This window comes from Bidens hawaiensis, unplaced genomic scaffold, assembly GCF_021521415.1.
Source record: "Bidens hawaiensis isolate Kalapana, Puna unplaced genomic scaffold, B.hawaiensis_p1.1 tig00000055_1, whole genome shotgun sequence".
Lineage (NCBI taxonomy): Eukaryota > Viridiplantae > Streptophyta > Magnoliopsida > Asterales > Asteraceae > Bidens > Bidens hawaiensis.
In genome coordinates, this window is record NW_027491016.1 from 3,205,985 (window position 1) to 3,223,668 (window position 17,684).

Genomic DNA, 17,684 nt, shown 5'->3' on the forward strand with positions numbered 1-17,684 from the left:
TGGCTTTCTTATGTGCTAGGTCTTTGTATGTTTATTCATACACTTTAAATATTCTTTTTTTTCTTATTTTATTTTTTTAACCAATGACTTTCTTATGTGCTAGGTCATCGAACTTCTAAATTTGAAGAGTCGTCATATCCTAGTCAGATTATATTGTCTTAATTGAGTCCACGCTAGCTTCAGAGTTTGACTTGGGCGTCCATACCGCTGACTGTCAATTGACAGTTATTGTGCCACTACAAGAGCAGAACTCTATGGCGTAACACACGGTGGGACGAAAATTCTGATGGACTTGGGATTCAAACTGACAACCTCACAAAGCCTGGCTCAAATCCTTTATTGCCATAATCCATCAAAAGTGACACAAGAGGATCGAACTTAAGTCTTCACTAGATAAACTAAACATTCCTGCCACTAGACTACAATTAAAAGAATAAATGGATTGCAAGCCTTTTCTGGTTTTCAATTTTTTAACAGCATTTTTTAGTACCTCCAATAGTCAAGTGAGTTTTTTTGAAACAAAATATCAACTATAAATGCTTATTCTAATACTCAAATTTAATGTTAAGACCTAATTAACCCAGAAACACCATAAAAACGTCTTTTCTAGTTTTTCATTTAACTAGTTTGAATTATGTAAAATTTTTATTTATTAAATTCGCTTAATATAAAATAGTAATAGCAAAATCTAGCCTTCTGTTATCCAATTTATAATTCAATGTTCTAAAATTATTGATAGTGATTATTTTATGAATGTTAATGTTAAATATAAGGGTGAATTATACTTATGGGCGGGGTGGCCTATCAAACCACCCTCTATCTTTTAAGCTTTGCCACTGATTAAATATGTGTATTGAATAGTTTTTGTGAATGTTTTCTATTGTTTTTATTTTGTGATCGATAATGATTGAACCATCTGCCTATACTAATAAAAGAAAATAATTCTGGGCAGATGGCATTTTAAGGTTAATTCTCACTATCAAATTCCCGCTCAAATCACTTCTCTTCTATTGATGGAAAAGGAAAAAAAATATTGGTTCGAAGTATAGTATTGATTATAAATTCAACATACCGTATTAATTGGTCAATCTTCATTGATTGAATTATTAATACTATAAATTATATTTTAAACATACTTAATATAAAAAAATATTAATATATATAATAATTACGTGTCATAAAGATATTTTCTTTAAAATTAAAATGTATATAAAAGAGTTTATGTTTAAAGAGTACAATAATATTTAATTTTTGAGACATCTTCATATTGAAGAAAACTATAATAATTTTGTTTACTTTTTATAAATAAATGAATAATCAATGTTTAATAAGTATTAAAAACAATAGACAAATTTTTCATTTTTTATATTTAGTATAAGACTATTGTTATAGTTGAACAACAGTGTGTTTATAAGGATATCATGAAAATTATTTAAAAAGGAAAATCTGGTGTCCTTTTGTTTTATGGGTTAGGGTTTAGGATATGGAGGGAAAAACATTTTTGTGAATAACTTTACATCTTTCAGATCTAAATGCCTCATTGTTTTAAATGTTGCTTCCAGTGGCATTGCTTCATTACTGTATACCGATTGTAGAACAACGCATTCTCGATTTAAAATTCAAATACATTTGATAATATAAAGCGATTATATTTGTAATACATTTTTTACATAATATAAAGAGACTTAATTATCTTTATTTTATTTGTATTAAATTATTCATTATAATTTATACATTAACTTATACCGTGTAATGCATGGGAAGCTAGTGTATATATATTTCAAGATGCATGTACTAAATTATGAACTCTTCTTTCCCTATGCAACACATTGCTTTTCATATAAGCTAAAGGTGTTGTATGGCACAAACTTTATTATTTCAAGTGATTCTTTGAATCGTGTATACGATATTTAAATATCTTGGTTAGTATTAACATACATGCTTATCTGTTATATACTTCTATGAATATATATCTATATGTTGTTTACTAATTTGCATTGTTCGAACATAATTGCACTTCTAAAACATAGAGATTTCAATGTAAGCTAATAAAAGTGGGAAAATTAACGCGTATGCTTTCTCCACAAGTATAACAGTAATTTAGTGACTTTATCTGTGTGACACTATATTAGAACTGTAAAACCTATGAAAGAAGCCTGAAGTTGCTTGGGATATAGTGTGTACGAGTTTTCTTTCAGTAGAAGATAACGCATGTCTGCATGACGTAATTGTAGTGATAATGACATATTTCATTTTTCATAAGTTTTTAGTACATGAAGAGCTTTGGTCATCAATGCTAAATTTCTAACCATCTCAGATTCTATGTCATCAAGATTCTGCCACTAATGAGCACCTGATCAACACTTCTTACATAATAACACTATGACTATGATTTAGATCACTTGAGAATCTCTAATTTTCACCCGACAAGCTTCTCTCATAGCATATATTGTGTATGACCAAGGCCAGTGCACTCCATGCTCGTGATCAAGGTTACAAAAGTCGCTAGCCCTAAACGGCTGATTGGGGAGTTGGGAGTACTCGGGGAGCACTCGGATATGGTAAATATAAAGAAAACTAATTTTTTGAATATTATATATTTGTCAAAATAAGTATAATTTACGTTAAAAAGGTACTCAGGCTGACTTGACGACTTTTGAATGACTTTTAATTGAATTTTAGAGAATCCTAGCCCGACTTTTGACCGCCTAGCCCGACTTTTAGAAATTCCTAGCCCGACTTTTGACCGACTTCGACTAATCCAGGATGACTTGAAGAAAGTCTTCAAGGTAGGGATCCGAAGACCGACTAGTTGGCCTTGTAATCTGACTTTTACAACACTACTCGTGACAAAGGATGCGAAGCGGCACCTAAACACAAGAGAGTGGATATCACACGTGTTTTGAGTCAAACTTGAAACATGTTAAAAACTTAAAAATAAACATATAAAAAAAATCAAATAATCAGATTTATTTAAAATAATTAAATAAATAAACTTGAATAGTAAAAATCTTAGAATCTTAAAACACTCAAATTTAAGGCAAGAACCAAATAAACCCCCAATTGTTATTTGTTCATTTGCGGATAAACAACAAGAAATAAATAAAATTTTATTTTTCGAAATTGTACAAATTTGGAAGTGAGTTAACAGTTGTATTACAAGTTTGCAACTTAAAGCCATTCTTCTTCTTCTCTTGGTCTTGATTACCTCCATTTTCCGCAAGCCTTTCGCCGTCTTCTACTACTCAATCTCCCTTATTTCTATAAGATTTTACCCTTTTCAAGATATTTACACCCAATTCGAGCTAAATAACAACCGGGTCTTCAAGATTCTTACTCATTAACATCACCACCTTCTCTAATTTTTCATCAAATTCAAATGGTTTGCTGAAATCTACTCAATTTGGGGGGTTTTTGACTCAGATTAGAGGTGGGTTTCTTTAATCTTGTTTATTTATTATGTATATAATTAAAGATGATTAATTTATTATTAATTAGTGTTTGACTGATAGTTAGCCTAATTTTGTATATTAATTAGATTGAGTTTGAGGGTGCAATTAAAGAATATGTTTTGACTGATGATAAGAATAATAATTGTTATTATTATTTATATATTTATTGTGGCTAGAGGTTATATTTTGTCAGATTAAGACATTAGAGTAGAGGAAAACATATAAAATAATGTTTGGAAATAAATGCAATTATATATGTCAGAAAAATAGATATAAAATATAAGAATCTCACTATCTGGTCTCATGGTGTTTGCAGGTGTTTCCTCAAGTGGGTTTAAAGCCTGTGAATAAATTGTGAATTTTTGTGATAGTTTTTGTGAAATCTTGATTCAAAGATGCCGCTTTCGGAGCTGTATAGATCATCCATCAATAAAAAGAATGAATCCTCTCAACAAAAATTAACTGATGTTTCATATATGTAAGGTTTTTTTAAGTTTCTTGATTTGTGTTTACGATACGCGTTATTGTTGGTTCATTGATGTTTACGCGTTGTGTTACAGACCGAACGATGAGTTTGTAGAGTTAATATGGGAAAAGGGTCAGATCATGATGCAGGGTCAATCTAGTAAAGCTAAAAAAACACCGGTTTCAAGTAATTTTCAGTTTCAAACACCGAAAGTTCAAGGAAAAGATTGTATTTTGGATGTATCTATACCTGATATAGGATTGAATCAAGATGATGATATGGTCCCGTGGCTGAATTACCCGCTTGAGGATTATAGTTCTGATCTTTTACCCGAGTTATCAGGTGTGACGATTCATGACCCCCCTATGCATGATGGTAATAAAGATCCAAACTTTATCGACGTAGCCCGATCAAACACATCTAAAGTTTCAAGATTTACGGATCCGATGCTTAGATCGGAAGTTTTTGACATAAGTGACAATAATTATACAAGTAAAGCTCGTAACACGAACCATAAAGATCCAATGCAAAATCTTGAAAAAACAGTGCAAAATCAAGATTCTGTACCGCCATGTTCAACTTCCTCCGTGTTGAATTTTTCTCATTTTTCAAGACCGACTGCAATGGCTATGGCTAAAGCTAGTGGTCAACATCATGGACCACAGAAAGAAACGGGTCAACCCAGTTTGGATTCGGTTAAAGTAGGTTTAAATCATGAACCAAGTAAGCAACTTGATGAGGCACATTGTGTTGACAAGTCAACCAATGATGTAAATGGAGGTAAAGGTGGTTCAGAAACTGTAAAATGCAATGAGCCCATTGGTGCTTCTTCTGCTTGTTCGGGGAATAGCGCTGACCTGGCATCTAATGATTTGACCAAAAATTGTAAGAGAAAGTTTGGTGAGACGGAAGATTTTGAGTGCCAAAGTCAAGTATGTTGGAATTTTGATAGCTTATTGTTTACTTTTTTGTTATGCTGTAGTTTCATGTGTTGATTGTGGTTACCGTTTTGATTTAGAATGTTGAAGACGAGTCCTTGGCTACTAAAACGGTAGCTGCTTCTCGAGGGGGTACGGGTTCTAAAAGAAGTCGGGCTGCTGAAGTTCATAATTTGTCTGAAAGGGTGAGCAATACATAACTAATATGCTTGTTATGAATCTTTATCTTTGAATGAAAAAAATTTAGGAGGTTTTATGCATTAAAAATAGACTTTGTGTGACTTTCCCTTTTAGGTGTTTCTTTTTAATGTTTTGATGCTTTTGAGGTAAAAAAAGATGAATCAAAGTCAATGGGCCAAAATGGCACTTCTAGTTGCGGTAACTAGTATGAAGCCCATAGAGTTGATGTTTTGTATTCATGTCATCTTAAGATGCATATCAATTCTTGATTTTTGATTTTGAAACAGAGGCGAAGGGATAGAATAAACGAAAAGATGCGTGCTTTACAAGAACTCATACCAAATTGCAACAAGGTACATGATTTTTATGACTTTCTTTTTGTGTATTTTTGTTTTGAATTTGAACTTATGTGGATTCTTTATTGTTAAAGGACCATCCTTTTTTATTCAACAAGTCAACTTGGTTAAATATATTCATTATATGGCATATGTTGTACATTCAACGAGAGTCTTCGAGTATTAATAAAGAATTATTAACAACATGCCCCTTAGTTATATGCTTTAAAATGGTGATGTTCCAAATTGAGATCTTAGTTTTTAAATTACAAGGTGGATAAAGCATCAATGCTTGATGAGGCAATTGAGTATTTAAAGACACTTCAAGTACAGGTACAATGTCTTAACATTTTTTTACTTTATACTAAATTACTAATCTTCTATCCCTTTTAATTTTCTTTATGTTATCATGCTTATCATGATCTATATTTCCTCCCTCAATAGGAGTGTAAACGAGCCAAACCCGATTTCTCCTAAACTCGAGCTTCGCTAGTTTAACATAAGAGAGCTCGAGCCAAGCTCACATGCTTGTGACCAATTTTTCAAGCTCGAGCTCGGGTCGTTTGATTATGCATTAGTTATATATTTTTTCACCTGTATACGTGTATAATTATTTTTATAATTATAATTATATATGTAACATAATTTATTTTACTTAGTTATTTTTGTCATCGTTAAAAATATGGTAATATTTATTATTTTTATGATAATTACTACAAATATAGTAATATATATTATATTAATTAAAAAGCTATTATATTTGTATGAATAATAGGCTCTTAAGGTTCGTGAGGCTATTCAAGCTCAGTATATAAAGCTCATGCTCGAGCTCAAACTCGTTTAAGCTCAGCTCGATTCGAGCTTTTAGCAAGTTGTGACAATCGTCAATTTCAGGTTAACTCTGTTAACTCAACTCCGTCAATTCAAACTTAAGATCACTGAATCTATAACGCACACTTCATTACATTTAAACTAGGGTTTAAATGACGCTTAACACTTACTACATGTGTAGTCTTTCGGGAATTGCACCGAAACGCAAACGATTGATGAATAAACGAAAAACGTCAAAACAATAATTATGTGATAATTATGTGTAGACTTATGTGTTATGTGATAACATAGTATAAAACGCTAACTCAAGATGTAAACAAGTTAGTTAAGCTAGATAAGTAATACTTAGAAGTGGAGGGGCCAAAGTGTAACATAGTATTCTATAAATAATAATAATAACTAAACCCTAACTTATTTTCTTTTCCCCACAAGTCCCGATCGGAAACTCTCCTCCCCCTCCCTTGGCTGCCGTCACCTATACACACACATACAACCAAGAATTCAAGTGTTTGATTGAAGAATTAGGTGCTAGGAAGGTATAATCGATTATCCTATGCATCCTTTATACTTAATCCTGACTTTTATTTGGTTAATTATAAACCCTAGCTGCCGATTTTTATATGGTTTTGTGTTCATATGATTTTGTTTGATTGGATGATGTATTGATGATGATTTGATAACTAGATTGAATATTGTTACATGTTAATTGCTTGTGTCTTTGATTTGAGTTCAAACAAAAACCCTAATCATGTATGTAAGGTGTAATTGATGTGCATGGATAGTGATTATGGAGTCTAGAGTGTTATATGAATGCATGATGGTCCATAGATAGTTGATATGTTGAGTTTGGATGCAAACAGTTTCTGGACAGATTGTGTTATTGATGTTTAATTGACTGTAACGAGGTGTAAATGTGAAAATTGGTTGAGATTATTGATACTACAGTAAACTAGGTTGAGTCTAGTTTCTAAAGAATATAAACTTGTAATTTTTGGACAAGTAAAGGTTAACTTTTATGATTTTACAAAAACGTTGTGCAAAGCTGAGCTGTTAGACATGCTGTTAGGTTGTTTTGTAAATGTTATATCTCATGAACTACGAGACCAATTGGGTTGGTTCCACTTCTGGAAGTTGACTCATTGAGTTAGGAACCTAACCCAAGTGGTCTTGCATTTATTGGATTTTTCGTTTAACGGGAATTGCAAATAACATTCTGTTGCGCATGAATTTGATTGTTATGAGTTTGCTGTAATGATTTGATGATTCTGAGAAAACTATGTGGAATAAAAATATAATAAAATATGTTCTGGAAACCTAAGACATATATGCTTCTGTGATGATTTTTGGTAAATTAATTGAGATGCTATGATTGGTGGAATAGTACAATCTTTCAAGTAGAATTTATGTCTCGGTGAAACTAGCTGCTGAGTTTTGTGAAAATGCATGAAACATAATTCTTGCTAATTTATTATCGTGTTTTGACCAAATTGCCCTTGAGGGGAATGATTGCAAGTTAATTGGCGTGTTTTGACCAAATTGCCCTTGCGGGGAATAATAGCAAATTGATTGTAATGATTTGACCAAATTGCCCTCGTGGGGAATAGTTGCTAGTTAATTGTTATGTGTTGACCAAATTGCCCTTACAGGGAGTAATTGCTAGTGATGTACTTTATGAATACGTGACACGTAAATAATTGCTTACACATGTAACATATCACAAATACACTTGTTAAAGTCACACACGATTCACAAACGAAACACGAAACATGTTACGTGCATAGGTATTATGTGCCGGGTCTAGAGACTCGATAATATTCCGACACTTCGAAAAATCTCTTTGTTGTTTTAGAACGCTAGAAAGAGTTTTTCTGTGACGCGCATCTTGGTGATTTAATTTGGGAATTTCTTCGCAAACAGTGAGTTTCACTTTCCCCTTTTAAACTGTTTTTAAACGCTTTTCACTTGGGGGAGATAACATACTCCGAAACGCATTTAAGATTTTGTTAATATAGATTATATATCACTTGTAAAGACTAAGTGGCAAACGCAATAACTAAAGTCCTTCATAACATCGAACCGGTTAATATTTGGATAATAGCGAGTCACTGTTGAGTAGTACTACTGGGTTTGACAAACCCCACCCAACGCTAAACTCGACTGGAGGTCGAGTGGGTGTAATCTTGGCTAAACACATACCATGGTCTGGATGACCTGGTGGCAAGGCAAATGATAAACAGTCAGCTTCGGTGTCGAACACTTAGTGATACTTGTTTTATAGGCTAGCTACCTATAGATATATAATTGACATAACACCATCTGGTAACGCAAAACGCTGTAACGCAAAACGCTGTAACGCAAAACGCTGAACGCAAACGCTAGACATTTATTTTTATATAACTTGTGAACTCACCAACCTTGTGTTGACACTTTTAGTATGCTATTCTCAGGTAGCCGAGGCGGGCGCGCGGTTTAGGAACATGCATTGCTTGAAAACGCTTCTGTTATGCAAACTTATTTTTAACGGTTATCATTGGTTTTAAGTCGTCCTGCGTGACACAACTTTTGGTTAAAGGTTTTATTTACGCTTCCGCATTAAATTACTCGTAAACGTTTTTCATGGTTTTGAAACTTTGTTTTATGGTTTGATTATAACTAATGATTCCGATCCTGTTAGTTCACACCATCTGACGGTAAAACTCCGTTAGTGGATTTTGAGGGTGTGACAGATTGGTATCAAAGCCATTGGTTATAGCGAACTAGAAGCTGCATGCATACTAGACTATAACCGCGACGACCCATTAGTTATAATGATACGCACTGCATAGGTTTGTGTAGTCTTGTAACCTTATCTCTTTACCTCTTTCACTCATACGCGCGCGCATACACGGCTTACCTGTAGGAATGTCGACGCCGCTACCCTCATCATCATCTGATCCGATGACTCATGCTCACGGGAAGGAACCGCAGTTACCTATCGCATCGCCACCCCGAGTAGTACCGGAACTCGAAGCTCCCGCACCGAAGAGGTACCGCTTATCCGGAGGCATATACGAAAACGACGTTAGCTGGGATTGGTATCCTAACATAATCAGACGTATGGTCTATCGCGAGCAAGTTCCCCCGTTACCTCACCCGAACCACCCTGCTTACCCCAACACCCTACCACCCATAACCGAACCTGTAGAGCGAGTTCTCGCAGCTGTTGTCTCATGCTTGGAGCATGACGTGGGTTACATGCGCTATACGAGAGCGAACGTTTCCGGACTGTTAAAAAACGGAACCGAGACTAAGGAGAAGATTGCCCGCATGGCAGCGGCAATGAAGGAAATGCAAGAGGCTAGTGATCAACAGATGAAGATTATGAGGAAGATGCAAGCCGAGATGATAGACTTGCAAGAGCAACTCCAGGTATCAAGGACCCGAACCGAGATAGCTCTAGAGCGTTGCGATGTCTTACAAATGCAACTTGCTCAGAACGCAGCCGAACCTGAGGCAGAGCCTGAGGCAGAGCCTGAAGAGGAACCTGAAGAAGATCCCGAAGAGGAGCCCGAGGAGGAACCTGAAGAAGAACCGGAGGAAGAACCGGCTGAGGAGGAGGCACACTCAGAGGTGCCCTCAGATGATGACATCTAGTGATGATGACACTTAGATGGAGGGGTTGTCTCCTTCCGAACTATTATTTTCTATGATTTTACGGATTGATTGGAAATACTTTGTAACGAATACAATGGTTTTAATCATGAATTTTTATTTAGATTAATATATGGTTGTGATGTGATGTTGTTTCTTATTTCTTTCTTACCTATCTTTTTATTACATGTATGATGTGTTGTATATGAAAGAAAAATTCATGTTTAACATTTTATACTGTGATTCTAGGAAATGGCTGGATGAAACGCTGGACACGGACGTGGTAACATCAACTTGACTGCAGCTGAACTCCAAACACTGCTGAACGACCATGCGGCGGCCGCTTTAGCCGCACACGTTCAGAATCAAGTTGGAGGCCCAAGTGGAACGTGTACCTTCAAGAATTACATTGACTGCAAGCCCAGTTCGTTTAAGGGCACTGAGGGAGCTATAGGCTTCCTGCGTTGGGCTGAGAAGGCCGAGTCGGCATTTGAGATGTGCAATTGTCCCCCTGCCAGTAGGGTCAAATTCGCTGCTGGAACACTTGAGGATTCTGCCCTCACTTGGTGGAATTCGAACGTGCAGATCCTTGGATTGGAACTGGCTAACGCGATGAACTGGGAAGAGTTCAAAAACATGATGCGAGAGGAGTACTGTCCGAGAGAGGAGATTTCGAAGTTAGAGTCAGAATTTTGGTCACTAAAGATGGTGGGCTCAGAAATTGAAGCCTACACTACCCGTTCTCACGAGTTAGCGATGATGTGTCCGCGGATGGTGGATCCGCCGAGTAAGAGGATTGAGATGTATATCGATGGGTTAGCACCGCAGATTCAGGGCATAGTGACGTCTTCCAGACCAGCCACGATACAACAAGCGATCCGTTTAGCTCACAAACTGACGGATCAGGCTGTGACCCAAGGTGCGTTACCACATAGGGGTTCAACCACTAAAGCCCGTGACAACCCGAGTAATGACAACCACAGCAACAGCAACCCGAGCAGCGGAAAGAGGAAGTTTGACAACACCAGATCCTCGTCCTCGAACCTCCCACCGCAACAACACTACCGTAAGCCCGAATTCACTCGGAGCTTCAACAATCAGAATCACAACAACAATAACAACGGTAGCGGGCAGGGTTCGAGCGGATATGCTGGGAAATATCCGAAGTGCAATAGGTGCAACTATCATCATGTTGGCCTATGTGACCGTGTCAAGTGTCAGAGATGCGGAAAGATGGGTCATCAGGCGAAGGAGTGTAGAGGAGATCTTGCGGCAAAGTGTGCTCCTAAGCCACCTATGACGACGAAGGGATGTTTCGAGTGTGGGCAGGAAGGTCATTTCAGGAAAGATTGTCCCAAGCTGAAACAGAACGACAACAATGGAGGTAATGGAAGTGGCAGTAACGGTGGAAGCAATGGTAAAGGAAGAGCTTTTGTGATTGGGTCGGGTCAAGCCCGCAATGATCCGCACGTGGTGACTGGTAAGTTCCCTGTGAACGATTATTTTGCTTCTGTATTGTTTGACACTGGGGCTGATAGGAGTTTTGTGTCGAAAGCCTTTAGCCAACTCTTAAACTTAACTCCAACTCCGTTAGATGCTAAGTTTCCTGTTGAATTAGCTGACGGTAAGACTATAGTAACGACTCATGTACTTGCGGGATGCAAGTTAAAACTGTCAGGTTATGTCTTTGATATCGACCTTATTCCTTTTACGCTTAGTAGTTTCGATGTCGTGGTCGGCATGGACTGGTTATCCGAGAACCGAGCGGAGATTATATGTCACGACAAGATAGTTCACATTACTACCCCTTCCGGCGAGATCATTTCGGTCCGAGGTGAGAGAAGCGGCATGACCACCAGCGTCATTACCCTCATGAAGGCGCAGAAGTACCTGCGAAAGGGTCATCCGGCAGTTTTGGCGCAAATTGTTGAGAAACCCGCGGAGGAGAAGCGAATTGAAGATATACCGATTGTGCGAGATTTTCCGGAAGTTTTCCCGGAGGATTTGCCTAGACTCCCTCCTATACGACAAGTCGAATTCCAAATCGAGTTGACACCCGGTGCAGCACCCATAGCACGAGCCCCGTATCGGCTCGCACCGGCGGAGCTTCAGGAACTGTCCACTCAGTTGCAAGATTTGTTGGATAATGGTTTTATCCGACCTAGCTCTTCGCCATGGGGAGCCCCTGTCTTGTTTGTCCGAAAGAAGGACGGGACTTTCCGCATGTGCATCGACTACCGGGAGTTGAACAAGGTGACGGTCAAGAACCTTTATCCTTTACCCCGAATTGATGATCTGTTTGACCAGCTTCAAGGATCGAGTTACTACTCGAAGATCGATCTGCGATCTGGTTATCACCAACTGAGAGTGCGCGAATAAGATATCTCAAAGACGGCTTTCAGAACACGGTATGGTCACTACGAGTTTTCGGTTATGCCTTTTGGCCTAACCAACGCACCAGCCGTATTTATGGATCTCATGAATCGAGTATGCAAGGCGTACATCGACAAGTTTGTGATTGTTTTCATTGATGATATTCTCGTCTACTCCAAGAACGAGGCTGACCACGAAGAGCACTTGAGGTTAATTCTGGAATTGTTGAAGAAGGAACAACTGTATGCTAAACTCTCGAAATGTGAGTTTTGGCTTCGCGAGGTTCACTTTTTAGGACATGTGATCAACGAGAACGGTATCCATGTCGATCCCGGTAAGGTAGAGGCCATCAAAAACTGGGAAGCACCTAAGCCTCCGACTGAGGTGCGGCAATTCCTAGGACTGGCCGGCTACTACCGACATTTCATCGAGGGATTTTCAAAGATTGCTCAACCCCTCACCGCTTTGACTCACAAAGGCACTAAGTACAATTGGGGTGACGCGCAAGAATCCGCTTTTCAACTGTTGAAAACCAAACTCTGCAGCGCCCCTATTCTAGCCCTCCCCGAGGGAACGGAAAACTTCGAGGTACATTGTGACGCATCGAAACAAGGACTCGGTTGTGTGCTGATGCAACTCGAGAAGGTTATAGCTTACGCCTCTCGACAACTACGGGTTCATGAGAAGAACTACACGATCCATGATTTGGAAGTCGGAGCTGTGGTGTTTGCCCTTAATATATGGAGGCATTACTTGTACGGTACCAAGTTTACCATTTACACCGACCACAAGAGTCTCCAACATATCTACGATCAGAAGGAGCTGAACATGCGACAGCGCCGTTGGGTCGAGCTGCTCAAGGATTATGATTGTGCCATCAAGTACCACCCTGGCAAAGCCAATGTAGTGGCCGACGCCCTCAGCAGAAAAGAAACAGATAAACCCAGACGAGTGCGAGCATTGCAACTCACGATTCATGCAAACTTACCTGACCAGATTCGCGAGGCGCAACACGAAGCTTTGAAAGATGATAATCTTCCATCGGAACTCATGCGGGGCATGAACAAGCAACTTGAAACCAGATCGGACGGGGTCCGATATTTTGAGAACCGGATTTGGGTTCCACGGTACGGAGAGTTGAGAACTCTGGTGATGGACGGAGCTCACAAGTCCCAATATTCTATCCACCCTGGCTCAGATAAAATGTATCATGATTTAAAGGCACTTTACTGGTGGCCGAACATGAAAGCCGACATTGCCACCTACGTGAGCAAATGCTTGACTTGTGCCAGAGTCAAGATAGAATACCAGAAACCATCTGGCCTACTGCAACAACCGGAACTCCCAATGTGGAAATGGGAACACATCTCAATGGATTTTATCACGGGTTTACCTAAGACACCGACGGGATGCGATACCATCTGGGTGATCGTTGACCGGTTGACTAAGTCTGCACACTTCTTAGCGATTAAGGAATCGGACAAAATGGAAAGACTGACTCGCGTCTACATGAAGGAAGTAGTGTCTAGACACGGAGTGCCTGTCTCAATCATTTCTGATCGAGATTCTCGTTTCACTTCGCACTTTTGGAAGTCGCTGCAAAGCGCACTAGGCACCCGTCTTGATATGAGCACAGCATACCATCCTCAGACGGATGGGCAAAGTGAACGAACTATTCAGACCCTGGAGGATATGTTGCGTGCATGCGTGTTGGATTTCAGAAAAAGTTGGGAACCTCACTTACTTTTGGTAGAGTTTTCGTATAATAACAGCTACCACGCAAGTATTAAAGCAGCGCCGTTTGAAGCGCTGTACGGACGGAAGTGTCGATCACCACTCTGCTGGGCAGAGGTGGGTGACAGCCAAATCACTGGTCCGGAACTGGTACTCGAAACTTCGGAAAAGATTGTTCAAATCCGAAATAGCATGGCAGCAGCACGAGATCGCCAAAAGAGTTACGCCGACAAGCGCCGAAAGCCTCTCGAATTTCAAGTAAATGACCAAGTGTTACTCAAAGTCTCACCTTGGAAAGGTGTGGTTCGCTTTGGTAAGCGAAACAAACTCAACCCACGATATGTTGGTCCTTACCGGATAACTGAGCGCATTGGTCCGGTGGCGTACCGACTGGACCTACCAACAGAACTCAGTGGCGTACACAATGTATTCCACGTATCCAATTTGAAGAAATGCTTATCCGATGAATCCCAAGTAGTCCCTTTGGTGAACTACAAGTTGATGAACAGTTACGTTTCATTGAGGAACCAGTCGAGGTTTTGGATTGGGAAACCAAGACGCTCAAGCACAGCAAAATTCCAATCGTTAAAGTTCGTTGGAACTCGAGACGTGGACCGGAGTTCACGTGGGAACGCGAGGATCAAATGATGAAGAATTATCCTCACCTTTATGAAGGGCTGACCAAACACAGAAAACCGCGAAACCCAGCAAACCGTCAGAAATCACCGGAGGTATGAATTAAATTTCGGGACGAAATTTCTTTCTACTAGGGGATGATATGACAAACTGAATTTTTTTTTCTTACTCTTTCAGACACTCATCACGACTTGACTCAAATTTTCGGGACGAAAATTCTTTAACATGGGAATGATGTGACAATCGTCACCTTCAGGTTAACTCCGTTAACTCAACTCCGTCAATTCAAACTTAAGATCACTGAATCTATAACGCACACTTCATTACATTTAAACTAGGGTTTAAATGACGCTTAACACTTAATACATGTGTAGTCTTTCGGGAATTGTACCGAAACGCAAACGATTGATGAATAAACGAAAAACGTCAAAACAATAATTATGTGATAATTATGTGTAGACTTATGTGTTATGTGATAACATAGTATAAAACGCTAACTCAAGATGTAAACAAGTTAGTTAAGCTAGATAAGTAATACTTAGAAGTGGAGGGGCCAAAGTGTAACATAGTATTCTATATATAATAATAATAACTAAACCCTAACTTATTTTCTTTTCCCCACAAGTCCCGATCGGAAACTCTCCTCCCCCTCCCTTGGCTGCCGTCACCTATACACACACATACAACCAAGAATTCAAGTGTTTGATTGAAGAATTAGGTGCTAGGAAGGTATAATCGATTATCCTATGCATCCTTTATACTTAATCCTGACTTTTATTGGGTTAATTATAAACCCTAGCTGCCTATTTTTATATGGTTTTGTGTTCATATGATTTTGTTTGATTGGATGATGTATTGATAATGATTTGATAACTAGATTGAATATTGTTACATGTTAATTGCTTGTGTCTTTGATTTGAGTTCAAACAAAAACCCTAATCATGTATGTAAGGTGTAATTGATGTGCATGGATAGTGATTATGGAGTCTAGAGTGTTATATGAATGCATGATGGTCCATAGATAGTTGATATGTTGAGTTTGGATGCAAACAGTTTCTGGACAGATTGTGTTATTGATGTTTAATTGACTGTAACGAGGTGTAAATGTGAAAATTGGTTGAGATTATTGATACTACAGTAAACTAGGTTGAGTCTAGTTTCTAAAGAATATAAACTTGTAATTTTTGGACAAGTAAAGGTTAACTTTTATGATTTTACAAAAACGTTGTGCAAAGCTGAGCTGTTAGACATGCTGTTAGGTTGTTTTGTAAATGTTATATCTCATGAACTACGAGACCAATTGGGTTGGTTCCACTTCTGGAAGTTGACTCATTGAGTTAGGAACCTAACCCAAGTGGTCTTGCATTTATTGGATTTTTCGTTTAACGGGAATTGCAAATAACATTCTGTTGCGCATGAATTTGATTGTTATGAGTTTGCTGTAATGATTTGATGATTGTGAGAAAACTATGTGGAATAAAAATATAATAAAATATGTTCTGGAAACCTAAGACATATATGCTTCTGTGATGATTTTTGGTAAATTAATTGAGATGCTATGATTGGTGGAATAGTACAATCTTTCAAGTAGAATTTATGTCTCGGTGAAACTAGCTGCTGAGTTTTGTGAAAATGCATGAAACATAATACTTGCTAATTTATTATCGTGTTTTGACCAAATTGCCCTTGAGGGGAATGATTGCAAGTTAATTGGCGTGTTTTGACCAAATTGCCCTTGCGGGGAATAATAGCAAATTGATTGTAATGATTTGACCAAATTGCCCTCGTGGGGAATAGTTGCTAGTTAATTGTTATGTGTTGACCAAATTGCCCTTACAGGGAGTAATTGCTAGTGATGTACTTTATGAATACGTGACACATAAATAATTGCTTACACATGTAACGTATCACAAATACACTTGTTAAAGTCACACACGATTCACAAACGAAACACGAAACATGTTACGTGCATAGGTATTATGTGCCGGGTCTAGAGACTCGATAATATTCCGACACTTCGAAAAATCTCTTTGTTGTTTTAGAACGCTAGAGAGAGTTTTTCTGTGACGCGCATCTTGGTGATTTAATTTGGGAATTTCTTCGCAAACAGTGAGTTTCACTTTCCCCTTTTAAACTGTTTTTAAACGCTTTTCACTTAGGGGAGATAACATACTCCGAAACGCATTTAAGATTTTGTTAATATAGATTATATATCACTTGTAAAGACTAAGTGGCAAACGCAATAACTAAAGTCCTTCATAACATCGAACCGGTTAATATTTGGATAATAGCGAGTCACTGTTGAGTAGTACTACTGGGTTTGACAAACCCCACCCAACGCTAAACTCGACTGGAGGTCGGGTGTAATCTTGGCTAAACACATACCATGGTCTGGATGACCTGGTGGCAAGGCAAATGATAAACAGTCAGCTTCGGTGTCGAACACTTAGTGATACTTGTTTTATAGGCTAGCTACCTATAGATATATAATTGAAATAACACTATCTGGTAACGCAAAACGCTGTAACGCTGTAACGCAAAACGCTGTAACGCAAACGCTAGACATTTATTTTTATATAACTTGTGAACTCACCAACCTTGTGTTGACACTTTTAGTATGTTATTCTCAGGTAGCCGAGGCGGGCGCGCGGTTTAGGAACATGCATTGCTTGAAAACGCTTCTGTTATTTAAACTTATTTTAACGGTTATCATTGGTTTTAAGTCGTCCTGCGTGACGCAACTTTTGGTTAATGGTTTTTTTTACGCTTCCGCATTAAATTACTTGTAAACGTTTTTCATGGTTTTGAAACTTTGTTTTATGGTTTGATTATAACTAATGATTCTGATCCTGTTAGTTCACACCCTCTGATGGTAAAACTCCGTTAGTGGATTTTGAGGGTGTGACACAAGCTGATCTCAAGTAGCTCACAAGCAGCTCAGCTCGTTTATACCCCTATCCCTGAATTTAGTTATATTTATTATAATTGTTAAAATAATATTAGTTGCCATGTAATTGTATATTTATTATATTGAATATAAGTTGCATATATATTTTTACCAGTGGTTTGTTTACACCCTTATCCCTAAATTTGTATTCTATAACAATTG

The 17,684-nt window shown here is 38.1% G+C and overlaps 1 protein-coding gene across 1 annotated transcript; it reads left to right on the forward strand.

The window, feature by feature from the left end:
• The first annotated feature begins 3,773 nt into the window (after positions 1-3,773).
• Positions 3,774-6,215, forward strand: LOC143626901 (transcription factor PIF3-like). Its single transcript, XM_077096859.1, has 6 exons — positions 3,774-3,930; positions 4,013-4,850; positions 4,937-5,041; positions 5,324-5,389; positions 5,645-5,704; positions 6,147-6,215. The coding sequence occupies exons 1-6, from the start codon at positions 3,848-3,850 to the stop codon at positions 6,213-6,215; spliced, it is 1,221 nt and encodes a 406-aa protein (XP_076952974.1). The 5' UTR covers positions 3,774-3,847.
• Positions 6,216-17,684: the final 11,469 nt, after the last annotated feature.